Genomic DNA, 25,893 nt, shown 5'->3' on the forward strand with positions numbered 1-25,893 from the left:
GTGTTCAATTTGTCCAGATCTTGCTTGGCCATCCAGGTTTCTTGAAGGCAGACAATGTCACTCTCGTCCAGCAATGTGTCCACCACCAAACGTCTTAAACTATCAGCAGCAGTATGTCCTACACGGAGGCCGCAAGCGTTGTAAGATACGACCTGTATTAATGGACGCATTAACACTCTGAAATTCTTCTGAATGAAGAGTGTGTTACAAATTATTATTATTATCATTATAAAGGATCTTCCAAGGACCCATCAGGGCAGCTGGCCGGTGTGTCTGACTTCCCGGTCTCTGCCGATAGGCCTCCGACATTCACCCAAGCATCATGACTAAGCTGAAGCTCAGTACCCTTAGAGCGGGGGGTTTGCTCTGGTCGGCCCTCCGACTGCTCCTTTAAAGCGATAAGGCTCATAGTAGCGTCCGACTAAGGCCCCTTAGGTCCAGAGCAGTGGATCATACATCTCCGCCACATCATTGATTCGGCGGTGACACAAAAGGAGCTAAATCTGCTCTGTGTAGTCTCAATTTTTTGACACTTCACCCGTTTCAGTTTATCTTTTAAATAGTATAATGTGAAAGTCACAGAGAGTGCTGGCAGCCAAATTGAGATCAAACTTAGTTGCGAATACTAACCATCTTTGTTTTGACAGCCCCTATGTTGCTGACCACACCAGTCCCGATTAGGTCGGTCTTCTTTCTCTCATGCCTCGTTGAGTTTTCACAGTGCGAGGTGTAGGGCGTCGATGGGCAGAGTGTTTAATATGTATTATTATTCTATTTTATTATGGATTTTTTTGTATTTGTATGTTTTGGATGGAAGAGTGTTTTTCATTTCTGCATGATTGCTTTTTTTTTTTCATTGTGTAGCTGCTTCAGTCAACGTCCATCCCTTACCACCTTGCTCCATGCAGGGGACTGTTCTTTTCTCTGGGCTATATCCACGGTTTGGGCTGGTTGACTGCTGTTGGTCTCACTGGTCGTCGGTAATGGTCTGCCATTAGCCCTGAAGGAGGTTGGTTCAGGGCCTAGGGGCTTCCCCGCCACAGTCGAAGGGCCCACCAAGGGATCCAATGAGTTTGCCGCAGCAGTGAGGAAGGAGGCCAAAGCAACCAGGCCTGGCGGCTTCTCCACAGCAATCAGACGTTCCTCAAGGGTTGCAGAAAACACCCACAATGTTTCACTGGCTGCTACCTGAGAGTTAACTGTTCTTTTTAGGTAGTCAATATCAGCCTTTATTTGCTGCATTTTGCAGAGAAGCGCTGACATGTCCATGTTGTTATCTTAAACAGCAGGTAGTTCATCCAGGAAATGTGACACAAATCTTGGTATATCTTCACCACATTCATTGAGCACTTGGAGGCACATTTTGACATTGTTAATGTCCTTCTTTTGTCCTCTATGCACTACCCAGCGTATGCTGTTTGGGAAGAGTTCTGACAACACAGTCTTAAAAGCTTCAGTCCTTTCAGAACTGAAGCTGCTTGAAGCAAGCAAAACAATGTCATCGTGGCTCAAAGTTCGCAGTTTAACCACAATAACATTCAAAAGTTCATCCTCAACTATGACTTTACCATCTTTGGTTTGGTAAATCTCCGGTTTAATCCGAAATATTAATATTAAGCCTATACAACTTAACACATTTCCTCTTTTTACAGCCATACTACATATAGGGTATCCCTGAAGACTGTTGAACTGTTGATCACCTGTTGCAGCAATTCATTTTAAAGCCTTCAGTGCCCACGGCTACAATTCAGACATGGAGTCTCTATAGCTGTTCATATTTTACATTTGACATTTAAAATATCAATGCACAGTACATCACATTTCAAATCTACCTAAATCAAGTACCAACTAAATAGTCACTAATTCAGGTCCAATGGTCATGTTCCTCTGGCTCAGGGACATGGACAAAGGTGATACGTGTTTTTGGATTACACATGCAAACAGAATCAAGGAATGTACACAGTAGATTTTATTAATCATCTCAGCAGTGCATATAATGTTATGAGAAGCTCTGCAAAAACAACCATAATGTAAATGGCAAGACTATGCAACCAATGTATGCACGATCATCACAAACCTGGAAGTAATATGATTCATTTTGTAGAGTTTTGATTCATTATGAAATCCTATTGTAACTGAACCAAATGGTTGTTAATGTACGTTCACAAGCACTGTACTTGACTCTACTCTGTCATCACAGATTTACAATGCCGATACCTATTCGTAGAAAAAAACATTGTAAGTGCTCCAGTTTGATGACACATGATGAGTATTACTGATCATTATCTTTTTTATGATGAATAAATGAAAAAGTGTAATAAAAAAAAAGGATATTTCATATTTCCAAGCCAAATATTATTTTCTTCTATTGTTTCACTCATCAGACCTGTAGAATGGAAGTGATTCAGCCAAAACTCTTCTATGGGCTCTTCTGAGCCATAAGAACTCCCCCTCCAGCAAAGTGATTCATACCATCACAGTGATCTCTTCTTTTCTTTTTGACCTCCTACAGAAAAAAAGAGACAGAATTCTTGTAAGAGGAAACTGAAAGTAAACTCAAGGAAAGACTTTCATTGTGTAGCTGCTTCAGTCAACGTCCATCCCTTACCACCTTGCTCCATGCAGGGGACTGTTCTTTTCTCTGGGCTATATCCACGGTTTGGGCTGTTCTTAAAATGCTCAGGAGAGGTACCTCTCCAGCTTTAAAATATGAACATTAGAAATATAATCAATGACTTACTGGCTTTAAGGAGGGCTTGTGGATGCAGTGAATGTAGGGCTTGGGATCTGGCTCGATATCTTCATTATAGGTGTTGTAGCAGGCTACACAATCAAGAAGTGGCTAAACACAAAAATATCAAAAGGCATTATTGAACCTTGCCGTTTTTTAAGATAATTATAATAACTGAGTGGTACAGGGCACAATACTCACTCTATCATTTCTGAATGGACACTTGGTGGGATTAGGATTCACTGTTCCTCTCGCACATTTAGTCACTTTCAAGTAAAAGTTATGGTAGAAATGGCTCTTACCATATCCGAACTGAAACCCAAACAGGGGTGTTTATAAATGGATGTGTTAGATGGGACAATCATCACAAATAAAATATCACAATATCAGACTCCTTGTGCTTCAGAACGTAAAACAACTATGGATAAAATAAAATAATAAAATAAAAAATAATAAAAACTTACATCTACATCTGAATTGTCCAGGCTTTTGAAGAAGAGGAAGTGGTTCTTCATGGCTGAGTGGTTGTTGAGCTGCTGCAAGGCCAAGTTCACTCCTTTCCTGTAAGGCTCAGATAGCTTACTGTAGGCCTCCTGGGCTTCAGTGCAGCTCAAGACTCCAGCAGCCAGCAGCAGGACAGTCAGGAGAAACGCCATCTTTACACCAGATTGGGGACTATTTTACCAATAAATGAATTATCTCTGTGGCAAATTAGATTTCCACTGCAGATATAAAACCAAAGTACCTCACCCCTGACAGATCCTGAGAGAGTGTTGACGGAGGTACTGATCTACAGCAGGAGATTGCGCAAATGGTTTCATAGGGACAAAGGAGGAGGGTCAATAGCTCACATGTTGTTTACTTCCACCTCTTTTTAAGGGGGGGGGGGGGGGGGGGTGTCATTCTTTCAACATCAAATCATGTTGCACGGTAGCAGACTTGTTCTGAGATGAAGCATAGCACAAAATGTGAAATCAAAATAAGTATTGATTTGAATACATTTGCCATTAAGGCCTTTTTATTATATGCTGTAATGAGATTACATCAACTACACTGGAGTACAAACATGAGCGTGATTCGCTGAATTAAGAGAGTCAGCTTGACCGTCATAATTAAGCACCTTCACTCTCACCTCTAGTGTTCTTGCTTATTCCATTTGACAAATACTTGAATACTTGAATACTTGACAAAATGATACAGATATGCATCTTTACTTTAAATCAAGGAATAGTCAGATAATCTGTCAGCATCTCAGTACATCAATAGAACTATATAACTTCAGTCAGTCATGAAACGTGAGATCTCCTCTTCCTCTTGTTCAGTCCCCGCTGCCCAAAACAGACAAGAGGGTTGGAGATCCTTGGTTGTAGCTCAAAGTGTTGCAATGATCCACGCGTCCTTTCTTCATTTTCTAATAACCACAGAGACAAACAAAAAACTCATGTCTTTTCTGAATAATACAATTCTTTGAAGTGGAGACCTTAAAAGATGTTATTCCTATATAATTCACCAATGGAGAGAGAGAGGGTCTAAAGTACCTCGGTCAGTGCAGGCTTGTGCACACAGTGTACATAGGGCTTTGGGGCTTGTTCAATCTCCCCCCCAAAGGTTTTGTAGCAAATGGCGCAGTCTATGAGAGGCTGAACAAACATAAAGGGACACACAGGCAAAGAAGAACCCATTAGAACAATTTCAGCTTTAATCTAATTTATTAACAATCTTTTCTTTTTTCAGTAGTAAGTTCAAGACAATTTTCCAACGGCACTTACTTTGTCATTCCTGAAGGCACATTTCTTTGGGTCAGGAGGAACACTTCCTTTGGTGCACTTGGTAGCTTTCAGGTAAAAGTTATGGTAGTAGAAGTTCACATTAAATCCAGCCTTTAAAAGAAGAGTATTTCAGTATCAGAGAGTATTTCACAACATTAAAAAGATTTCTCAAGTTATTTCATGGATGAGACATTGTTCGGTATGGTGTCAAGAAAGGGAAAAGCCACAAAGTCAACAGTTGCGTGTAATATGCAAATGAAGATGACTACATTAAATTAACCTAATTCATTTTTATGAACCCTTTATTCATCACCTGACCAGGCTGTAAAAAGTTTCACTTACGTTTATGTCAGACATGAGGGTGCTTTTGAAGAAGAGGAAGTGGTGCTGGATGGCTGAGTGGTTGTTGAGCTGCTGCAAGGCCAGGTCCACTCCTTTCCTGTAAGGCTCAGACAGCTTACTGTAGGCCTCCTGGGCTTCAGTGCTGCTCAAGACTCCAGCAGCCAGCAGCAGGACAGTCAGGAGAAACGCCATCTTTCCACCAGATTGGGGACTACTTCTGAGTGTGTAGAGCGATCTCTTGGACTACACATTTTAGCTAAACATTAACTTTAAACCTATCCCAACCCATGGGAAGAGTAAATACTACAAGGAAAGTTTATTTTGCTAATACTGATAGTGATACTCTTTGTTCTCCCTTTGCTCCAGAATCTACAATGACTATAAGAGGAACCAGTGACAGTAGATGAAACAGGAACTCCAGTTTGGTATCAAAAGGAGTCTGGCATATCCAGACGTTGAGAAATATACACCCCTTTCAACTTGACAGGCGCCTCACAGAAGGCTACATTAATTAGGCATTGAATTAGCTTAGATGTTTCCCCACCCACATTCAAGCCAAACCAGAGCAGCACTACAGTAGCTTTTGACGGCTTCTGTAGGTTGACTGACTTTAATTACGTCAACATCCTGTTCCTTTTATAAAAGAATGTTTTATTGGCTTCATCTTTAAATATAAGTTTTCATATAGTCCCCGATCAAAAAATACCATCCAGAAAACCCCCAAACATGCAAAGGGTATGTCAGTAACTAAACACTGATACTGCATTGTAGATAAAGGTGGGACTTCAAACAGTCAGAAAAAAGGCAAGCAAAAACACCCTAAATAGACCTTGAGTGTACAGTTGTAGCGGCAAAACCTCCCACCATCTTCAGTTAATATATCCCTCCTTCTTCAGTCAATATATCCCTCCTTCTTCAGTCAATATATCCCTCCATCTTCTTGTTTTCTTTGTGTACATGTAATGGAGATCAGGGAGCTCAAAGCTGTGTGGTTTGAAATCTCACTACCAGATTACAGAGGCCATGTGCTTTGTCTACCCCTCGTACCAATGTGTAGGTTTGATAGTTCGTAGGACACACGCACACACACACTCTCACAGGACTGTAAATCTTCATTCTTGGGAAGTTACAAAAAATGGGTTGACACAAATGCAGAGCATAAATACAAAATTACTTTATTTTTTATTCATGTACTACATACACGTACACAAATAAGGTTAGCCAAAAAGAGATACATGTTGTGATTGAATCAGATACGACATGCCTTCAAATCCACACTGGACTTTTGTAGCAGGTTAGACACTTATTAAATGTTTCTGAAATGAATAGATGAATGGATGGATGGATATGTAGTGTTTTGACTTTCAGCTTTAATGAAAAAAGTACAGATGATGCAAGGGACAAATACATGGCACTCTCCAAACACTTTCAGGAAGGACAATACAGTCATAACACTCTTAGTAGAAGAGCGCAGACATGGCCAAAGCAGGTGAAGGCAAACGAGTAAAAGAACTTGGTTTTCAAAAGAATCCAGTTCTGTGTTCAAAGATAAAAATCTGTATTTAAAAAAATTATATTTATAGCTCTTCATTTATAATTTATTTCAAAAATATAACCTCACAAAGAGTCCAACTGATCCTTAGATATGGAAAGGAAACATGATATAATCTTAATGTAGTCTAATTAGTCAAAAACAGCATTTATTGTTCTGTTTTCTCTTAAATCTGCCTTGATCTGTCAATTATGTTTAATACATTACTTTAAAATCAACAAGCAAGCAAGCAAACTAAGTCTACGTGTGGAATGTTAAGAGCACTTTCTGACCAGCTGAAGCACTTCGATGAATTCAGAGAAAGCAACCATGGACATGACTTGTTCTGAAAACATTCAAAATATATACAGATGTATGTCTAAAATACAAAGGAAACTAAAAAGATATTATATCAGACAGACAAAAAAGCAATAATACATTGAAAATGAGCTTGCGTTTAAGCTTTCTTCTGGGCGAATTTAATATGCGGCCCGTAACAGCCAACTATGACCTCCCATCCCTCCTTAGACCCCGGTGAATCATCACTGCTACCCTAACTTCAGGGGATGCTGTGGCTAGAGGCATTACTATGAATAATCAGCCAATCATGTCAACTGAAAACCGAGCTAGAGATCACAAAAAGAACCGGATTAAATTATCACAGAATTTGATCGATTGGCACTTGAGTATTGGATTATATAGCATGATTCAAGAAAATTCCCAAAACCTACAATTTCTAAAAGACTTCTAGTTCCACCATTTCTGAAAGTGTGAGACACCAGCAATACTCCCCAAAAATAACATAATTAATAGTTTTAAAAAACAAAACTATACTACACGACTGAGTGAGCCAAGCTGATCTGAACTGGATGCTCGCAAAGTCCAGTAAGAAGAACAGCAGAAGCAGGGTAAGGCAGCATTAAGCCTGCAGTTTCTACTAAGTGCAATTATAAAGTGTCTTAGATTGTTAGTGTTACCTTGGGACTCCCAATACACTGACATCATAAGGGGGTGAAAAGCTACAGAGATACTGAGGAAGGATTGGAGATACAGATACAGACAGATGGATATGATATACCACATACATTTAAACTGGTCCACAAAGTCAGTCATTTCCACTGGAACACGATATAGCAGTGAGTCTGAGAAGAACCAGAACATTACATCATGCTGCAGGCCTGAGATTGGCAATACTGAAATATTCAGCACACTGATAACAGGGGATCATATCACCATAGTAACGCCCATGTGATCAAGCTACATATACCTAAAACACTCTCTCTGGCACAACAATGATTCATATCAGACAATAGAAATAAGTGTGGAAAGAACACATGTCCGTGGACCTACGAGTATGAAGCAAAAAAGGAACGCTAGTGAAACATAGAGATGTTAAAATGCAGCAGAGGTTCATCTTTTCCTCTCGTGAGCCCTTCTGAAATGTGTAGAATACAAAAATAAATATTACAAAACATCTGCCATCATCAACCTCTAAGCCACACTACTTAGCCGGAGGAGGCGGGGTGGTGTCCAGTTGCTATTATATATTTTCCACCATAGGGAACACTAGTTTTTCTTCTAATAGGAAGAATATTCTCTGTGCCCAGACAACCTCCTACGGTTGACATGACAACCTATGTGCCAGTCACCACCATAGGCCAAGGCATCCTTCATCTGGAAAGAAGAGTAAGTGGACGGACGCTTTCTGAGGGGCCAGAGAGAAGCAGAAAAGGCTTTGGTTTGGGAGTCTACTTCATTTTGTTCCTGCCAGCTGCCTTCTTGTGTCTGGAAGTCTTCAAAAAGAGAAGTAAAGGTGATTAACCGTGAAGGAGAGAGGGTTTAAGTGGGTATTGTGCGTGTTCTGTGCGTCTGTTTAGATTGGCTTCTTCTTCAGAGAGCTCCCTAAGGCACTTCTGGTCATTGGCCGTTGGAATGGAGTGGCGGGTGGCCGAAGAGATCCCATTGGGTGAGGGGATCAGGTGTGGGCGGGGCGTTGTTGGGCGGAGCTCACACAGGCATGTGCATCTCTGTGTACTCGTCCTGGCCCTCTCGCTCGTCAAACGTGGGCTCAGCATCATCAGCATCCAGCTGAGGAGTACAGGAGAACAGCAGACTCTCTCAGCATTTTTTAAACACAGAAACATTTACTAGTCATTTAATTCATTACATTTAGTTCACAATTTGCAGGAAACTGTAAAGTATAAAGTGTTTTACGTTGAAAGAACAGAACATAGCAAGAAAATATTGATCTGTTGTTGCTAGTATCTAACCATCTGGGATAGCCACCCAGAACATTTGTGTAGGAGTGTGGTGTGTGAAAGTAGCATCTGCAGTTCTGTGTGGTGAACTCACACATTGCATCTCTCTGGCAGTGAAGATCCGTGGCATGAGGAACATCTTGACGGGGACGGTGAGGATGAGGACGAAGGGGAAGGCCAGTGACGCCGCGGTGGACATGACCGCCCACAGCACAGCCAGACACACCACCTGCAGCGCTGTGAACAGGTGCATGCGCAGCGTCTTCACCTGGGAGGGGGAGAGGAGACTCACAGTCAGATCATGGGCTCCACTCATCATGGGCGTATTACCCACTGCAGCCCGTACTGCAGAGTACCAGGGAACACCACAGGTCTGACAAGCCTTTTACAGGGCTGGTGCAACTGGTAGTGATAATACTGGAGCTTATTATTGTTATTGCTTACTATAAGGTCATGAGATGATAATTAAGTAAAAAGTTACACCAAAAAGTTTTTACACTTTGTCTCTGTCTGTCTGTCTGTCTGTCTGTCTGTCTGTCTGTCTGTCGACCTGAGACAATGAGAAAGCGCTGTGTTCAGTCCTCACCTTGCGCACATAGATGTGGTCGGGGTGGTATTTAGGAGGCATGAGCAGCAGCTGGATGCGCTCAGTCAGCTGGATTCCATTGAGTGACATCACGCCCATGTACAGGAAGATCCCAAACAGGACTGCGATGGGGATCTGGCGCAGCAGGTCTCCAATCACAATCGACAAACCTAGAAAACAGAAATGAGGGAAAGAAGGAACAGAATAAAAAGGATAATAATTCATAATAGGGTGTAATAATGTTCAAGTTAGGACATTTGATTTACTGATTACAATAAGTACTGAAGGGACCGGCATTTGAGATTTAGTTAATAAGGATATGCCATGGTCATATATATTCAATACTTAAGTAAGAATGAAGTAATTTCTGGTTAGAGAAGAGTTTATTCTGAGGGAGTGTATTGAAAGCGTCAGAGACGTGTGTCTCCAAGACCTCATGAATATTGAGGGTAACGCCTTTGGTTCTGAGAGAGCATTTAGCTAACCAGCCTTCAATGGATAAATCAGATAATCTTAGGCCACTGCCAAACTAAGCCGATTTTCATACTTTCCGGAACGGATTCGGGGTTAGTCAATCGCGGCCAGACAAAGCTGTGCTGCGCTGTGCTGCGGCCACACACACCCATTGAAACTGGTGAATCTGCTGTAGTACATATGCAAGGCCTGATGGTGGCTCTGTGAAGGGTGCTACCGGAAACGGAGAAGAAGACTCGGAGAAGAAGACGACGACAAGTTACAACTAGTTAAGTTAGTGACAGTTCAGTTTGTTGCCAAGTAGTTGACCATACTGTGCCTTTTACATTTCCAATGCTTAAATCATCATTGTTCGACCTGTATGTGATGCATTATGTGCATACCTAATGAAAGTAAGGGTTTTCATGAAGTTGCTACTGTGATAGATCGTGTGTATTAAATACCACATTTTCGGCTACCTTCTAGTGCTATTAGTAGTGATTAGCATGCTAAGCGGAGATTTAGCTATGTTCTGTTCTTATGTTGATACGCTGTAATAAAGATGTGTTCAATCCTGCTAAGATTTCGACTGGATGAGATATGAATGAGATCCATGTTGCCTAGTGTAATGTCCATTATTATATGTATCTAGCAATATTAGTTGAGTTATTGCTACACAATAACAATTACACATGGTAATGTAATTCAGTGCAGTGCTAATTAGTCCCCATAAAGAAGACTGCTTTGGTAACTCAGTGAATAATACGTGCCCTTCTTAGATTGTTGTTTGCCAGCCATAAACAGAACAGAAGACTATAAATGTTTTGTTTTTATTGCGATTGGGAAGATGAACGTGACTACTTGACAGCTTCCAACTTTCAGTGGGATAATTACGTCATCAGATTCGCGGATTCAAACCCGATTTGCGGTCAGACAGGCTCTGATAGCAGGGTAGATTGCAACCTTCCCACTCTGGAGAGGGGATTCTAACCTTGACGGTAAGAGACGCTCCAAATGGCAGATTTGTCTGGCCGGGAGGCCAGTTTGTCAAGGTTCCGTTCCGGAAAGTATGAAAATCGGCTTAGTGTGGCAGTGGCCTTAGGTGAAGCTCTGGGCGAGTGGAACTTCAGCTCTGTCTCAACAATGTGTGGCCACCATTGTTCAAGATAACCTAAATCATGACTGACAAATCTAAGACTGGATCTCCAATATATCATGGTATTAAATGTAATACCATCAGTACTAAAAAGTTATCAAAAGCATAATATACCAACAGTACACCAACACAGTGTTCATTTAGACAGAGCTTAAATCCTAGCCATTTTGCACTGTATTGTGTATTGTGTTGAGTACACGAGCCTCCTGAGGATACTCACCTACGAGGATGGCCACCAGAAGCCCCGTCACCCTCTGCTCTTTCACCTCTTGGATGCGCGGCTTGTCTCCGGGGGCCACGGCCTTGCTCATGACTGTGAGAGCGTTGACGTGTGTGACGGAGCGCACCGTGGCGGCGGCCATCCAGGGCAGGCCAAACAAGGCACAGGTCCCCCCCAGAACCACGATCACCAGCAGGTCCAAGTGGAAGCCAGAGCCCTTCACCAACTTCCGCTCCTTCTTACTGACTATCAAGCTGGAACAAGACAGAGTGGAGGAGGGTGAGAGAGAGCAAGACAGGAGTGAGAGAGAGCAAGTTAGTAGTGAGAGAGAGCAAGACAGGAGTGAGAGAGAGCAAGTTAGTAGTGAGAGAGAGCAAGACAGGAGTGAGAGAGAGCAAGTTAGTAGTGAGAGAGAGCAAGACAGGAGTGAGAGAGAGCAAGTTAGTAGTGAGAGAGAGCAAGACAGGAGTGAGAGTGAGCAAGACAGGAGTGAGAGAGAGCAAGACAGGAGTGAGAGAGAGCGTGAGAGAGAGCAAGACAGGAGAGAGAGAGAGGGGCTTTGGTTTAAGATGACAGATATGAGGTATACACACAGCCAGACAGAAAAAGAGTCGTCTTTTTAGTAAAACTAAATAGACTTGATTGACCGAGGTCAATTAAAAACAAGATAATCAGGAGGAGTGAATGTGTCTGTGAACATGGTTAAAATACATGGGAACATTAAAATACTGTTCATATTGTCAGTACTGTTCAACTATGAACATGCCGGTCAACATGACAACGCATCCTGCAATCTTGTACTGCAGTTGAATGAGATGCTTGCGACAGTAAATGCACGTGTAAGATCTCTCGCTGTCTCTTGAGTTTCTGTATTGACTGGTTATGTGTACCATACTGTATGTCAGCCCGGCCTTGCCCTCGAGGCTGAAGGAAGAGCAGAGCTAAGAGATAAGTGTAGGAGACATTACGTGACGTACGTGGTGATCTGAGTCTCCATGAAGATGAGGATGAACACCAGCAGAGCAGGGAGGATGCTGGCGGCCATCATCCAGATGGGGAAAGGGTCATTCATGCCAAGAGGATTAATAAACCAGCCACGCTTTTCCGGGCTGGTCACACTTAACCCACTGGGCACGCTCAGTTTCTGGAAGAGGATGAAATGCATAACATATATTTTAAAAGACAAGCATTTTTGAAACATATAGGCTTTTTATGCTAAAATGAGCTTTATTTGGCAATTTGCATCTTTCAATCTTGCACTGTGTTGAAAGATACTACAGAATGCAATATATCTGCTATTGGACAGTATGCTGTGTAGGTTTACCTGTGAGTAAGTGTCCTGAATGCTGTAGTCCACCAGGACCATGATGAGGATGGCAATTGGGACGCCAAAATCACCAATCACCCTGCGAAGCTGTCGTGAGCCACACAAAAGGGGAAATCATCAAAAAATTCAGTGGAATGCCACCTCAGTGTTATGACACTGTTAAAACATCTCATGTTGTGCTCATATGGCCTTACCCTGCCAGGGAAGAATGCACTGTTCTTAAACTTGCGCAGATAGAATGCGATGAAGAAAGTTCCAGACATGAGCACCAGCGACAGCAAGGCTGTGTTGGGCTCCCCGCTGACCACGGTTGATGTTGCTGTTGCTGTGCTGTTGCCTGGTAACGTACTGGCGGTGATATTCTCAAATGTGCTGTTGCCAGCAGTGCTGTTGCCATCGGTGATGGTGCATCGCTTCAGCGGGTGATGCAGGAATATCTGAAATAAGAGAGGATGACATCATGCTTACCCTTTTTTCATTTAAGCATCCCATAGTAGAAGTTTTTCTCCAGTGTTCAGTAATCAGCAGAAGATCAACACCTACACACATCCAGCCTCCGGCCCAGTCTTACCTTGCCCAGTTTGGAGAAGGTCTCATAGATGAAGATGAGGGAGATGAGGATGGAGAAGATCTCCTGAGTGAAGCGGGACACAAAGCGGACCAGGAAGCTCCCCTCAAAGGCCACCATGAGCAGGACTATGATGATGAGCCAGAACCCGATCCAGACACGGCCTGTCAGGTACTCCACACTGTTCGCCTTACAGAACTGCAGTGGGGGACAAACAACCGCATCAAAAAAAAATGTCATCTTTCCATCTAAACAAGAGTTTCCACCACACATATAGTTTCCATCAGTCCTACCGGGAATTACATTAACTGAACTATCAAATACACCTGGATGGACAAATGAAGCCTGAAAAAAGACACAAAGAGAGCAACACAAAGACTGCACTCACTGAGAAGAAGGCCTCCTCAAACACCAGCAGGGGTCCTGAGAAGCCCACCACCAGGAGCGGCTGTGCACCCAGGAGGCAGAAGAGCACCCCCTGGATGGCCGTGGACACGATGAGCTCCGACACGCCGATCAGCCCCTCCGTCTTCTCCCCCAGCAGCCCTCCGAAGGTGATGGCAGGCGAAAGCGCCGCAAAGTAGATGAAGATGACGGCGGCCATGCACTGCGCGTTCAGGGCGTCCCGGAAGTCACTGACGTACTTGGGGTAGCGGCGGCGGACATCGCGGATCAGCCCCCCGAACAGCCGACCTGTGCGCTGGAGAGGGTCATCGCTGGGCTTGCCAGCAGCAATGAGGGACTCTGGGAAGGGAACAGGGAGGGAATACATTATATGTGAGTGAGGTAAGAACACATTATACACAAGTAAGGAAGGAACACATTATACACATTATACGTGAGTAAGGTAGGAACACATTATACACGAGTAAGGTAGGAACACATTATACACATTATACGTGAGTAAGGTAGGAACACATTATACACGAGTAAGGAAGGAACACATATACGAGTAATACACACATTACACATTATACGTGAGTAAGGTAGGAACACATTATACACGAGTAAGGTAGGAACACATTATACACGAGTTAGGTAAGACACATTACACACGAGTTAGGTAAGAACACAGGTTTTATGGGACAGAGTAGGGAAACTGTACAGTAAACAGTCAAGCATTGCATGCACCTCCAATTGAGACTCATTCCCAATCCCATCCATTCCAAACGGAAGCAGGGCTCCCCTACCTCCCCACCCCTTCTCACCCCTCCCCACCCAGCCCACCTTTCTCCTGGGGGCTCTTGAGCTCTTTGGCCAGCAGCTTCTCGTCCTGCTCCTCGCGCTTGCGCAGCATCTCCCGCTGGAAGCGTGCCACCGAGCGCAGCAGCTCATCCCCGCCCATCTCTGAGGGCGGCAGCACGATGCTGCAGTCCAGGAAGCTATTGATGGCGTTCAGAAGATCGTTTCTGTCGTCCGCCAGGTACCCTGCCTCGTGGAAATGCTGTGGAGTCCGAGTGAGGAAAGAGTTGGAGACGGGCAGATCCAATCAAGCAGACAAACAAAGTACAGCTCAAGGGACAGCTCTTCCTTTCTCCCAATAAACTTTAATAATAAATACTATTCTCATTCCTAGTTCCACGTTGGTGGAACGAGCTGCCTAGCACTACCAGAGAAGGGGCGTCCCTCTCTACCTTTAAGAAGCTCTTGAAGACCTCTTCAGAGAGCACCTCCATTCCTAACTTGTATTTCCTCCCCCTTCTTCTTCCTTTTTTATCTATCCTTATCCTTCCTCTAATGCTATCTCCTCTAACTAGTACTTAACTTGCACTTAGAGTAGTGACATTCTTGCACTTTTTTGGGTGGGAAAGGAAGGTGGGAAGGTGGGAATTTTCATGCAAACAGTGACGGTACCAGTTTTAGTTCACTTTTGCTTTAACAATATCATTCTATCAACCTGACTGTTTGAACACAATACTGCTGAGTGATGCCATTGTCTGCTTGGGATCATGCATCCACATCTCTTAACCCACCTTGTCAGACATGAGTGTTGAAATGGAGCGACCGATCTGATGGTAATCCATGCTAGTGCTGGGTGGCCCGAGTAGGACGAAGAGAAAGCGGACCGGCACCGGCACTTCCAGCACTGAGTCCAACTCCACGGCCTCCAGCAGACGCACAAATGCCATGGTGGGCTGCTCCAGGAAGTCCACGGCACCTAGAGTGAGAGAGAAGGGGAGACCGTGTCAATCTGGAAGGACCTGGATCTGACCATTTCTGAACACATGCTTAATATAACATCTGTAGTAATATGTAGTACGTGTGCATTCTGCCTAATATAACATATGTAGTTATATATTGTACGTGTGCATTCAGCCTAATATAATGTAGCAAGTGGGCAAGAAGTGATAGTTTGGTGCCTACTTCCTCTCCAGTTGCACAGTTAGTCTCTCTCTATATCTCTCTTTCTTTCTGTCAAACAGTACTACGTCACTAATTGGGGAATGGGTTGCAATTGATTAGGCTACCTGACATATTATCCACAGGCTTATGTATAGGCACCTGGGGTCCTAAAGCCGGAAGCTTGTCAACACCACTGGTTCTTGCGATGTGTAGCAGAGGCACGGGTGCTGCGTGATCAACAGGAGGGCAGACGGTGGCAAAGCCGCTGTATTTGGATGTGCGTGATGTGCGTGTGAGGGAGTGACACTGTGTATTTGCATCTTGGAAAGTGTACCCTCGTAGCTACACAGGGGTGCTAGTTGCTGTTCTCTTTGTATGTTTGATACATTGGTGCCGCTTATATTTTGTTAACTGTATTGCGTTTGTTTATCTTCCTCTAGCCTATCGGCCTGTAGCCTATGTGTAGGTACAGCCGATTCAATGTGAGCCGCAGGCTAGAGTGGATTTATTTTCTTTTTTTACTTTATTTCCAGTTCCTGTGTCCCCCTTTCCCCCTCCATAACTAATAGCCTCCGTGCTGATAAGGCCATTAGTACATTAACTTAACAGCTGATCTCTGTAGTTTGTTTCTCACCCCAGTAGCCTACAGAGATTGCAGTGTGTATGTAGTGAACTCTTAATTGCCTTGTCACATATCACAGTGTCTTGAAGATTTTTGTATTATTTGCTTATCCTGTGACCAACCAACTCCACTGAATTGTACTATTTATTAATAAAGACTCCTTTTGCACTTTCATAAACCCACTGTTGCAATAGTGATATTGAGTTCCCCTTGCTCCAATATAATTAGATCACTTCAAGGGGTGGCGTAGTCGACAGTACCCGAGAGGGCGCTACAATTACATATGTAGTAATATGTAGTATGTGTGCATTCTGCTTAATATGACATTTGTAGTAAAATGTTGTACGTGTGCATTCTGCCTTATATAACATACGTAGTAATATGTAGTATGTGTGCATTCGGACTAATATAACATATGTAGTTATATGTAGTACGTGTGCATTCGGCCTAATATAACATACATAGTAAAATGTAGTACGTGTGCATTCTGCCTAATATAACATACGTAGTAATATGTAGTACGTGTGCATTCTGCCTAATATAACATACGTAGTAATATGTAGTACGTGTGCATTCCGCTTAATATAACATACGTAGTAATATGTAGTACGTTTGCCATCTGTCTGTTAACAAAACAGTTGTTTGTGCTCCTCCACTGGATCCACTACACTATGACAGAAACTCACCAACAAGTACAACTGTAGCCTCAGCATTTTCCGGAATTTTCTCCAGAAGTTTCAGTTCATGCTTTGATTTTGACTTATGCATTCCAATAGATGGCATGGAGTCCTTCTGTATGGGTTAAAAACATGAGTAAACTCAGCTACAGTTCTCACACACACACACACACACACACAACATGTGCAGTCCATGATAAATGGTCAATCAACCCCTATATTTATGTGGTGGGTTGCAGATTATTATATTTTAATGATTCATTAAAGCAAAATTGTTCCTTTCTTTGCCCCCTTTCTACAGGGGGGTTCCAAAGAGACCTCAGGAACAGTTTGAAGGTGCAGTATCTACATCTCACTCACGGTGTGTGTCGAATTCACTTTCATTAATCCAGCCTACTGATTTTTGTTTAGCCTCCTATCTTGATCTATTTCTTTTTATTGAGACGTTACATAACTTTCATGACCACAAATATAAATTGGTCAGCAATTTAATTTGTTTCTTAATGTAGAATGGTCGGAGCAAAGCCTCATGGGTAATGGGACAACTCCCGCACAGTTGAACTGTTTAACAAACTCCCGCACATAGGAAGAAGGTGGTTATCCTAAATGGGATTTATTTTATTGTCAAAAACGCGAAGTGGAGTTTATTTACAGCCAACACCATTGTATTACAAACACTGACAACACACACACATAATGAGAAGGTAGCCTACACCTGGCGATTCTCTTGCCTTTAATCTTTTACCTTTGAATAATGTAAATCGTCGTTTTAAACGCTGTTCCTGTCTTTATAATTATTATTGCCGCGGTAGATTACTTTCAGCACCCACAGCCGTCGTAGAAGTGTATAGGGCCTGTAAGTGCGATCAAATCCTTCTGAATCCGAACACCGGCCCATTTATTTTCGAGGGCGGAGAAGGTCGGAGAAGGATGCAGAAGTATATTTCACGCTTAAGCCAACTGAAAACTAAAAATCCCCCAAAAATAAAACGCATGACAGCAGTATGTCAGGCCCCAACCTGTGTGTGCACCTCGTTCTTGTCCATGTCGATGCGCAGCTCTCCCTCGTGCCCAGTGCCAGTCATGAGAGGCTCCGTGACGGAGGTCTCGGGCTGGGAGACGTGGTTGCTGCTGTTGTGGTGGTGGTGGTGGATGAGCGAGCCCAGGCTGGCTGCGGAGATGTTGCGGGGGAAGGAGGAGGCGTGCTCCTTCTCATCGCTCGGGTGGCTAGGGGAGGGGAGGAAGAAGCTGGTGAGGAGGAGGCCTAGTGATTGCACAGGGTGTTGCTCTGGTCTATGGGGGGGGGGGTGAGAGCGACGCCAGGAGGAGAAGGGGGAGAGCACAAGTTGAGCTGCAAATACACCACTGACAGATTACACATCTGAAGCTGAGTAAACCGTTTTTTGTGTCTTATAGGCACATTTGTAACGAAGATGTGCTTTTGTGAAGGCTACCACACCTTGCCCTGCGTCCCTTAAATAAAACCAACAAATTGACCCAAACTCCCAATAACATCAGTAAAGCCAATTGGTCTTGGCTTCTGCTGTTCAAACTCCGGCTTGAGTCAAGCTCCTTTTCCCTTCCCCCGACAGCCCATCTTCTCGGCAACCCTCCTGGACTAATCCATCATTAACGAGACGGCCACACAGCTGGAGGTCGCCTGTGTGTGCCAGTGCGCTGCAGCTCACCTGTGCTTGAGCAGAAGGGCCCTGAGGACGTTGGCGCGGTCCTCTGCTTTGATCTGGTCCGAGATGATCATCTGCTCCACCACCTGGTGAGCGATGCCAGGGAGGGTCTTCTGATCCAGATCAAGGAGCACGGCGCCTACAGGGGACACGAGGAGGAGGCAACGTCACACTAAAGGTAGTCTAGTACATTACTGAGGAAGAAGTAAGTGCATATCTGAGTTGTTGAGGTTGCCTGGGGTAGTCATTCTCTCTTTGATGCAAATATTGGTCATAAACATAATAGTTTCAGCGACTACAAACCTTCTTTACTGCTATCAGTGTTACCTTTCTGGTGTTGCCACAATACAGTTGCTTATCGTGTTTGGTGAGGGTCTCACCGTGAGAAATGGTTTTGCGGAGCTCCAGGAGACTACGGAAGGACAGGGAGGCCACGTGGGGTTTGCCCCAGCGGTCCGTCTCCTCCTCCACGTCCTCCTCAAACTTGATCCAGCGAGCCGTCTCCCTCCACTGCATCTCCTGGTTCTTGTCCATGATCAGTTCATTCAACTCCACAAACACCTGATGCAAACACATGCACACACACACACACACACACACACACACACACACACACACACAAAGTCAACCCCCTGAATGACTATGCAAAATAAATATGGATTTGTTGTCAGTTAGAATCATTAAAACCATGGTTAAAGCCGTTCCCTCGTAAGAGCATAACACATAAACGTCATACATCTTCAGCACAGAGTCAATTGTCAAAGGACCAAACGAGCAACATGGCTAAATATCAAAAGAAAGACAGTCACAGATATTGAAGAACAAAAACCATGCAAATATCACATATTAGTAACCAAATTAGCTTTTACTCTTTGACTTTAGTAACAATTAACAAGTAACATTAACAACGTTAACAAAACAGGAAACTCTCACAACAAACTTGAAGAAAACAGTGTAGTTCAATATGTTAGCACACTGTCCTTTACATCAGGACTTTAAACACAGGTGTATGCTCTGCACACTACAAACAACTCAACACTCACATTTCTGGATTGCGCGTGATGTTACCTGTCAATATCTACTAATGCACAGAAAGACACACTCCAAAGTTCCACAGTTGCAACCACTGCACTATAAAAACACCAGAGCCACATGCCAGGCACACACATCCAAAAACAGCATTAGTATCTCCAGCCAAAAAAAACCCACATATCTATCAGGTCCCTCAAGGCTCACCCCCACACTCAAAAGCAGTCAAGCAGGCACATTGTCCCAACAGCTGACCTTCTGGTGGTGCGCCACCCGACTCGAGAAGTCCAGGAGGACCATGCCGTCGGGTCGAGAGGCAGAGCGGTACAGAACCACTGACTACAGGGATGGGAAATGGAGGTGTGAACTTCAGGGACCGCTCACTGCCCGTGTGGTCTTCTATCGAGGGGGGCAAGTGACCTCCACACACACGCTTCCCGATCACCCACTCCCACTCTCTAGCGCACATTCTATGAGAGGAACCTGTTGTTTACCTGGCCGCTGGGAGGTCTGAGTATGTTAATAAAACATCTCCGCTTCTCAAAAGCTCGTGGTGTCGGGTTACCTGAGCTGATCAGTCTTTCTTTGACGTGTGTGAAAGGAAAGAAGTTCATTCATTCATTTTTAATTGCACCTGACCCCTCCTCATCCACTCAAATGGCATCAGGGGCTTTGCCAAGAACTTGGCCAGAGTTTTTAAAAATGTCAGAAGACAAAAGAAGACTCTAAACTGAACCTCCAATCTGACAGAGTGAGTGATCCAAGACCACTTCCAAGGACCCTGCCAATCACATGATGGAAAGGCCACACGATGCAATGATCCACATCTGTCATGAGTTCCAATATTCCCAAAGATATCCAAGACATAGCACAACATAAAATAATCCACAAATGAAACCATATCCCCCAGTAGCAGAGCCAAGTATTAGGTCAAAGCCTGTGATTGAGAAGCATGCATGTCATGGAGAGCAGCTCACCTCGTGTGGGGTGCGGTCCAGTTTTCGGGCGCGAGTGGAGGGTTCACTGTGGTCCTTGCTGATGTGCACCACCTGGCCCTTCGTGCTCTTCCGCACCAGGTGTCTCCGCATGCCAGGGACATCTTCAAATCTGTGACCTGAGGGAGGGAGAGGGAGGGAGGCAGACAATTAGTGAAGGCTTGTGATCACGTGGATTAGGTGGGAAAACAGAATCCTGTTGGGAAACAGACTCTTGGAAGAAGCCCGACACATACCTCACATTTGTAATTGTAAATAACATATTACGTCCACACACACAGACACACACTCGCACACACATACACTCTCGGTCACACACACACACACACACTCACAGACAAGGGCACAACACTAAGTGTGAAAAACCTTAAAGCTGAGTCTAGCACACTCAGGTGAAACACAGACTGCCTAAGGGTCATGGGGAAACACAGATGGTCGTGGTAGAAACTAGTATGAGGAGCTCCAGAGCAACCAGAGGGTTCTGCTGGAGAGGTACTTCTGCAGGCACTGATTATGGACGTATAAAAGGAGAACAAAAGGTGACTTCCATCATGATAGTCCTGCGAGAATGTTCTCAATGCACTCTGGACAGTGTGTCCCTGCTTTAGTTTTACTGCTGTCAGGATGACCTCACCCAGGAGATCAAATCTCAGTCGCTGAATTAAGGGAGCCCTGTTCACCTTTGTTCTGTTTCCCCAGCCTTGAAGAATCCAGTTACAAGACTGGCTATGCACCAAGTATACACGGGGGGCTACTGTGTGTGTGTATATGTGTGCTACTGTGTGTGTGTGTGTGTGTGTGTGTGTATGTCTTTTGTATGTGCTGTGACATTGCTTGATTGGGTAAGAGTTTGCTAAAGGTGAAGAACTTCTAATTAGCACTAACAGCATGAGGGACAAAGGAACATAGGTATGCAAGAGAATGTGATGGCTGCACTCTCAGAAATGGACCACGGAGGACAAGCTCATGTCTTCTTTTCCCACACTATGTGTTATATTACATTTCACTCCCCAAGCAATGACCTTAGTGTGGGAATGGCTTTACAACACATTGCATTCTCTTGGTTCACTTGGTCAGCAGTTACCCAAAATCCCAGAGACAATAGAAGAGCATTAGTTTAGAAAGCAAAAAAAATGGCTTCATATTGCTTGCCTCTGACATACCGGCTTACTAGTAGGATTTGAGGGTCAGGTAGGCAGGGTCATTTGCAGGAGTAAAAAGTAAGTCCTACAAAATCACCAATTGAACGATACTAACCAACAGATAAGTATTTATTGCCAAATTTTGACTTCTATTGCATCCTTACCTTCACCATTGGGAGTGTCAAAGAGATTGTGGTCCTTTTGCGTCTTCATAAGCAACCGCCTTTTCCAAGCAGGACTACATATGAGACTTTAATGAGTCTGCAGTCTCCTCAGATGATATTTTTCAGCACCATGGAATCTCAGTAGCAAACTTCCTAAAGTCATTCTGTACCTATGTCACCGCTAGACAATCAGCAAACGAATACCTTGCACGAAGATTTTTCTGTTTAATTACAGACAATTCTCTGTAAAGCACTCAAGCGTAATATCTCTGAGATGGTGTCAAGCAAATCCCAGTGTTTTCAGACAAGAGGAAGTTCCAAGAGGGGTGTGGCATTATTGTAATTCTGATTCCATAGACACTAACCCCTGATCTGCTGGTGCCAACGTTCTTTCATGACACTGAGGAGAGACGTGACTCGCGGCAGCAACTGACCACGGCCCGAACCTAACAGGATCAGCCCATCCAGGCCTATTAGGAAGCCAAGGTGCTGACGTGCCTGGGTCGGACAAAAGGGTAGAGATCAATTTTAATGATTCCTGCTGTTGAGCACTGGCCAGGAAAAAATGAGAGAACTGAGTTTCCCAGGCTAATTACACTAGCACAAGGGCTAAAGACTGGGCAGTCAAAGGGGCCATACATCAGTGGGCACTACAGACATGTGGCTCCTCCTGAACCACCCACTAAAGGGCCCATGTGTGGCTGGAGCTCCAGGGAGAGAGACAGCAGGGTCTCCACACCTTAAGGGCCCATGTGTGGCTGGAGCTCCAGGGAGAGAGACAGCAGGGTCTCCACACCTTAAGGGCCCATGTGTGGCTGGAGCTCCAGGGAGAGAGACAGCAGGGTCTCCACACCTTAAGGGCCCATGTGTGGCTGGAGCTCCAGGGAGAGAGACAGCAGGGTCTCCACACCTTAAGGGCCCATGTGTGGCTGGAGCTCCAGGGAGAGAGACAGCAGGGTCTCCACAATGACTTCACAAGGTGCGCCTGGTGATCCGTGCTCACTGCTCCCCGAGTCACAATGGAGCAATTAACTTCAACACCAGTGATATGAGAGCAGCTCTCCCCTTTCTGCAAGAGGTTAAGTCCAGTTCACGCAGCTGTAGGAGGAGCCAGGTAATATAATCACACGCTGACCCTCTCTGGTGACCACACATTTTTATCATGAAGTTAAGCGCGCTATTACGCAAACCAGAGTGGACCCACCTCTAAACAATCTCAGTGCAGTTCAGGGACTGGATGCTGGAAGGGGAGGAGGCATGGTACCTCTGTCTCGCGTCTGCCCAACCCCCCCCCCCCCCCCCCCCCCCCCTGCCAGTGCGATGACCTTCAACAGCACTGACGCTCAGGGTGCCTGGGACAACTTTTAATTTCAAAGCACCGCAGGAACGATATGAAAGAGGCCTACACGCCTGCAGACACACACATACACACACACACAACCACACACACACACACAACCACAGACAGACACAACCACACACACACACACACACACTGTGCAGCGTGAGGCCACGGGGCAGCAGGAGAACAAACTTAAGCTTGATGAAGTGAAATTTAAAAGGACAGCTCAGAATGCCGCACTGGCACAGCGGCCAGAGAAAACATCCCCAGGTCACGGAGAGTTTAGATCCTAAACACAGGTACTCTCATTAAAAGCCCATGATGGAGGACAACTCAAATAGGGCCCGAAGGACCCCGTGTTAGGAGGCCAAGTCATGATGGAAAATTGTAGACTTAATTGGATTGAGAAACGGTAGCTAATAGTGAGGAGATTATAAGTGTGCCCTGGGTTAAAAGACACCTTATAGTCCAAGGACTGTGTTGTTGTGTGTGTGTGTGTGTGTGTGTGTGTTTTCAAGTACTAGAAATTACATTAGCATTTCCAAAGCATTGCTGTTGTTTAAATGCGATTCCTAACTATTCCTGTGAATGACACCAGCGAGGGCACTTGAGACTCACTCTTGATGCCGTCCAGGTCGGCGGAGGCCAGTGTCTGTGCCTCGCTCTCGTCTGTGGGAATGCGCTGGTACTTGGCCTGCTCCGTGCCCGTCATGTTGCCGGTGCGCCGCCGCTCCTGCAGGTCGTAACTTCGGCTTGACACTCTTGCCAGAGGGGCTTCAGGAGGTAACCTAGGTAACATACATGAAGGAAGAGCTAAATAATCTTATAAAAGAATGCACAAGTGTAAAGAGCAGGTACAGATTAAGCCCATCCGTGACACCGTACAACACAAAATATACCACAGGAAAATGAAAAAGTGTTTTGATACATAAAATATGAGTATTTGAGACCATTCGTGCTCCAGATTGTACGTACGTGAGTTCAACTGAAATACTTATGTCAATTGAAATGCTTAAGTTAAATGTAAGCCAAAATCAAAATCAACCCTGCTACAACATACACATACATCAAGGTTGTATTGAGTATATGTTATCAAACTTATAAAACCAGGATAACTACTTTAACAACACTCACCTGCAATGACCTGGTCCAAAAATAGAACATAAAATATTGGCAGAAATATTTTGTTGGGAAATCAGGGTCCAAGCCTCACATTTCGAAACATTTCAGCCACAGATATTGACACTGTTCTGCCTGCTACAATAGACCTACTCCCCTGAGCTCGAGTATCTCAAGAGGTCTTCGGAAGAAAACAAGGAAAGAGTTGCAAGCGAGGAATCTACGAGCCGTATCCCACAAAAGGCTAAAACTGCAATGGGAACTGCAATGGGACAGGTAAAAAAAGTAGGGAAAGGAAGAGAAGGTGAAGGAAAAAGGTATATAAAAGAAAAGGACAGTAGCCATGGAAATGGGTTGAAATATGGGGTTCGGGGTGACGTAGGCTTTTCAGGAACGAATTTCCCTCCTGCTGGCTTCCCGAATAGCTGTGACTTGGTAACGTACACGTTGTCCTGTACATGACCATCTCCTGACCTTCCCGCAAAAACCCCAGTAGGCCCCGGCCTCACACAACAGACAGTGAGTGCCTCAGGCAGCTACATTCAATAAAATACTGAGAAAGGATAAGCCCCTTCTTACAACATCATGGCAGGCATCTCATGACTAACAGAAATGAGAAATGATAAAATAAGGAAAATAAGAAGCTATACAATGCAGTGTGAGAGGGTTTGGAATGGAAAGCTACTGCCCAGTTACAAAAACCATGGCAATGCCAAATGTTATTCCTCATTTCAGGCATGTGTGTAGAACTGAACTCTGTGGTTTGATAATGGGTCGTTTGAGAGAGAGAAATAGAGAGGATGCATAACAAGAGAAGAAAACAGTCAGACCAAAATCATTCCCCTATGGGCATTTGCTCTGAGACTTTCTGAACTGAGGCCCAACTGTGGATCACTGTGCATGTCATTTCTTCGTGCACTTAATGTATTTGCTGTTAAGCACTTTGAGCTGCATTCTTTTGCATGAAGATATATAAATAAACTTTATTATTATTATTATTAACTCACTCAGTTGATGTGGAATCCTCGGGGGCCGCCCCCCCTGCTGAAGTGGGCACCAGAGAGACATCTCGGGGCGGGTGAGGGCTCTCTGGCCCTCCAGTGGAGGCCAGCTGGGGGTCCTCAGAAGACACAAAGAACTGGGTGAGAGGAACAGAAGAAGGGGAAGTGAAATCTCCTTTAAAACATTCAATGTCCACTGTCATTTAAGCGCACTGAAATGAATGCTCACGTTAAAACTGATTGCTTTCACAGTATACCACTGCAGATAAACATGGCTAAAATGGAACTGTCTACCTCTACATTAAATAAACCATTAATGACCCATACTACAAAAACAGACTACATTTTCTGCATAATAATTATGACACCCACACGTCTGCAATGCTACAAGACGAGAGAAGAAAAGACAACTGATATTGATCAAGGATCTGACTGCTAATGGATCACTGACACTAAGGGGTCTAGTCAAAATAGGCTGTTTGGAGGCATGACACAAAAAGGTTTTGGATTTCATATTGACAAAACACACCCCCATTAAATAAATGATTGAAACCTTCCTAAAATATTAACAAGGATGCACTATAGAGAGAGGAAGCGAGGTGACGTGATGTGCTGTGCTGTGTTGGGGGGGACCACGTGTGGTGGGCACGGCTACCCTCTGGGACAGCAAAAAGCTTCACTCATCTCCCGCACCCATTCATACGAGCCAGGCAACGTGGATTAAAGAAGGAATTCAAGCTTCTCATTTCCATGAAGTGGTTTAGAGTGGTATTCAGGGACTAAAGCCTGTGGGGAAGATGCTTAGGAGCCGTGTCTGGCCTTTACCTGAACAT

The 25,893-nt window shown here is 44.4% G+C and overlaps 3 protein-coding genes across 3 annotated transcripts; all 3 read right to left on the reverse strand.

The window, feature by feature from the left end:
- Positions 1-1,954: 1,954 nt before the first annotated feature.
- LOC308377923 (uncharacterized protein) lies at positions 1,955-3,501 on the reverse strand. The gene is made up of 4 exons (XM_080854703.1): positions 3,196-3,501; positions 2,933-3,043; positions 2,741-2,842; positions 1,955-2,506 (listed from the first exon to the last, which is right to left on the reverse strand). The coding sequence occupies exons 1-4, from the start codon at positions 3,385-3,387 to the stop codon at positions 2,420-2,422; spliced, it is 492 nt and encodes a 163-aa protein (XP_080710829.1). The 5' UTR covers positions 3,388-3,501; the 3' UTR covers positions 1,955-2,419.
- A 548-nt stretch (positions 3,502-4,049) lies between these two features.
- Positions 4,050-5,034, reverse strand: LOC308378584 (uncharacterized protein; the record flags this gene model as incomplete). The annotated part of the gene is made up of 4 exons (XM_080855523.1): positions 4,050-4,142; positions 4,270-4,371; positions 4,501-4,611; positions 4,843-5,034. 4 exons carry the CDS (start codon positions 5,032-5,034, stop codon positions 4,050-4,052), a joined length of 498 nt encoding a protein of 165 aa, XP_080711649.1.
- A 3,288-nt stretch (positions 5,035-8,322) lies between these two features.
- Positions 8,323-23,679, reverse strand: slc4a2b (solute carrier family 4 member 2b). Its single transcript, XM_080855150.1, has 17 exons — positions 23,559-23,679; positions 20,275-20,411; positions 18,649-18,829; positions 18,272-18,407; positions 17,615-17,810; positions 16,593-16,698; positions 14,915-15,099; positions 14,169-14,385; positions 13,330-13,685; positions 12,945-13,139; positions 12,568-12,810; positions 12,371-12,460; positions 12,024-12,190; positions 11,047-11,300; positions 9,218-9,387; positions 8,726-8,899; positions 8,323-8,461 (listed from the first exon to the last, which is right to left on the reverse strand). The coding sequence occupies exons 1-17, from the start codon at positions 23,650-23,652 to the stop codon at positions 8,381-8,383; spliced, it is 2,982 nt and encodes a 993-aa protein (XP_080711276.1). The 5' UTR covers positions 23,653-23,679; the 3' UTR covers positions 8,323-8,380.
- Positions 23,680-25,893: the final 2,214 nt, after the last annotated feature.

The sequence above is a fragment of the Sprattus sprattus genome, assembly GCF_963457725.1.
Source record: "Sprattus sprattus genome assembly, chromosome: 17".
NCBI classification, from domain to species: domain Eukaryota; kingdom Metazoa; phylum Chordata; class Actinopteri; order Clupeiformes; family Clupeidae; genus Sprattus; species Sprattus sprattus.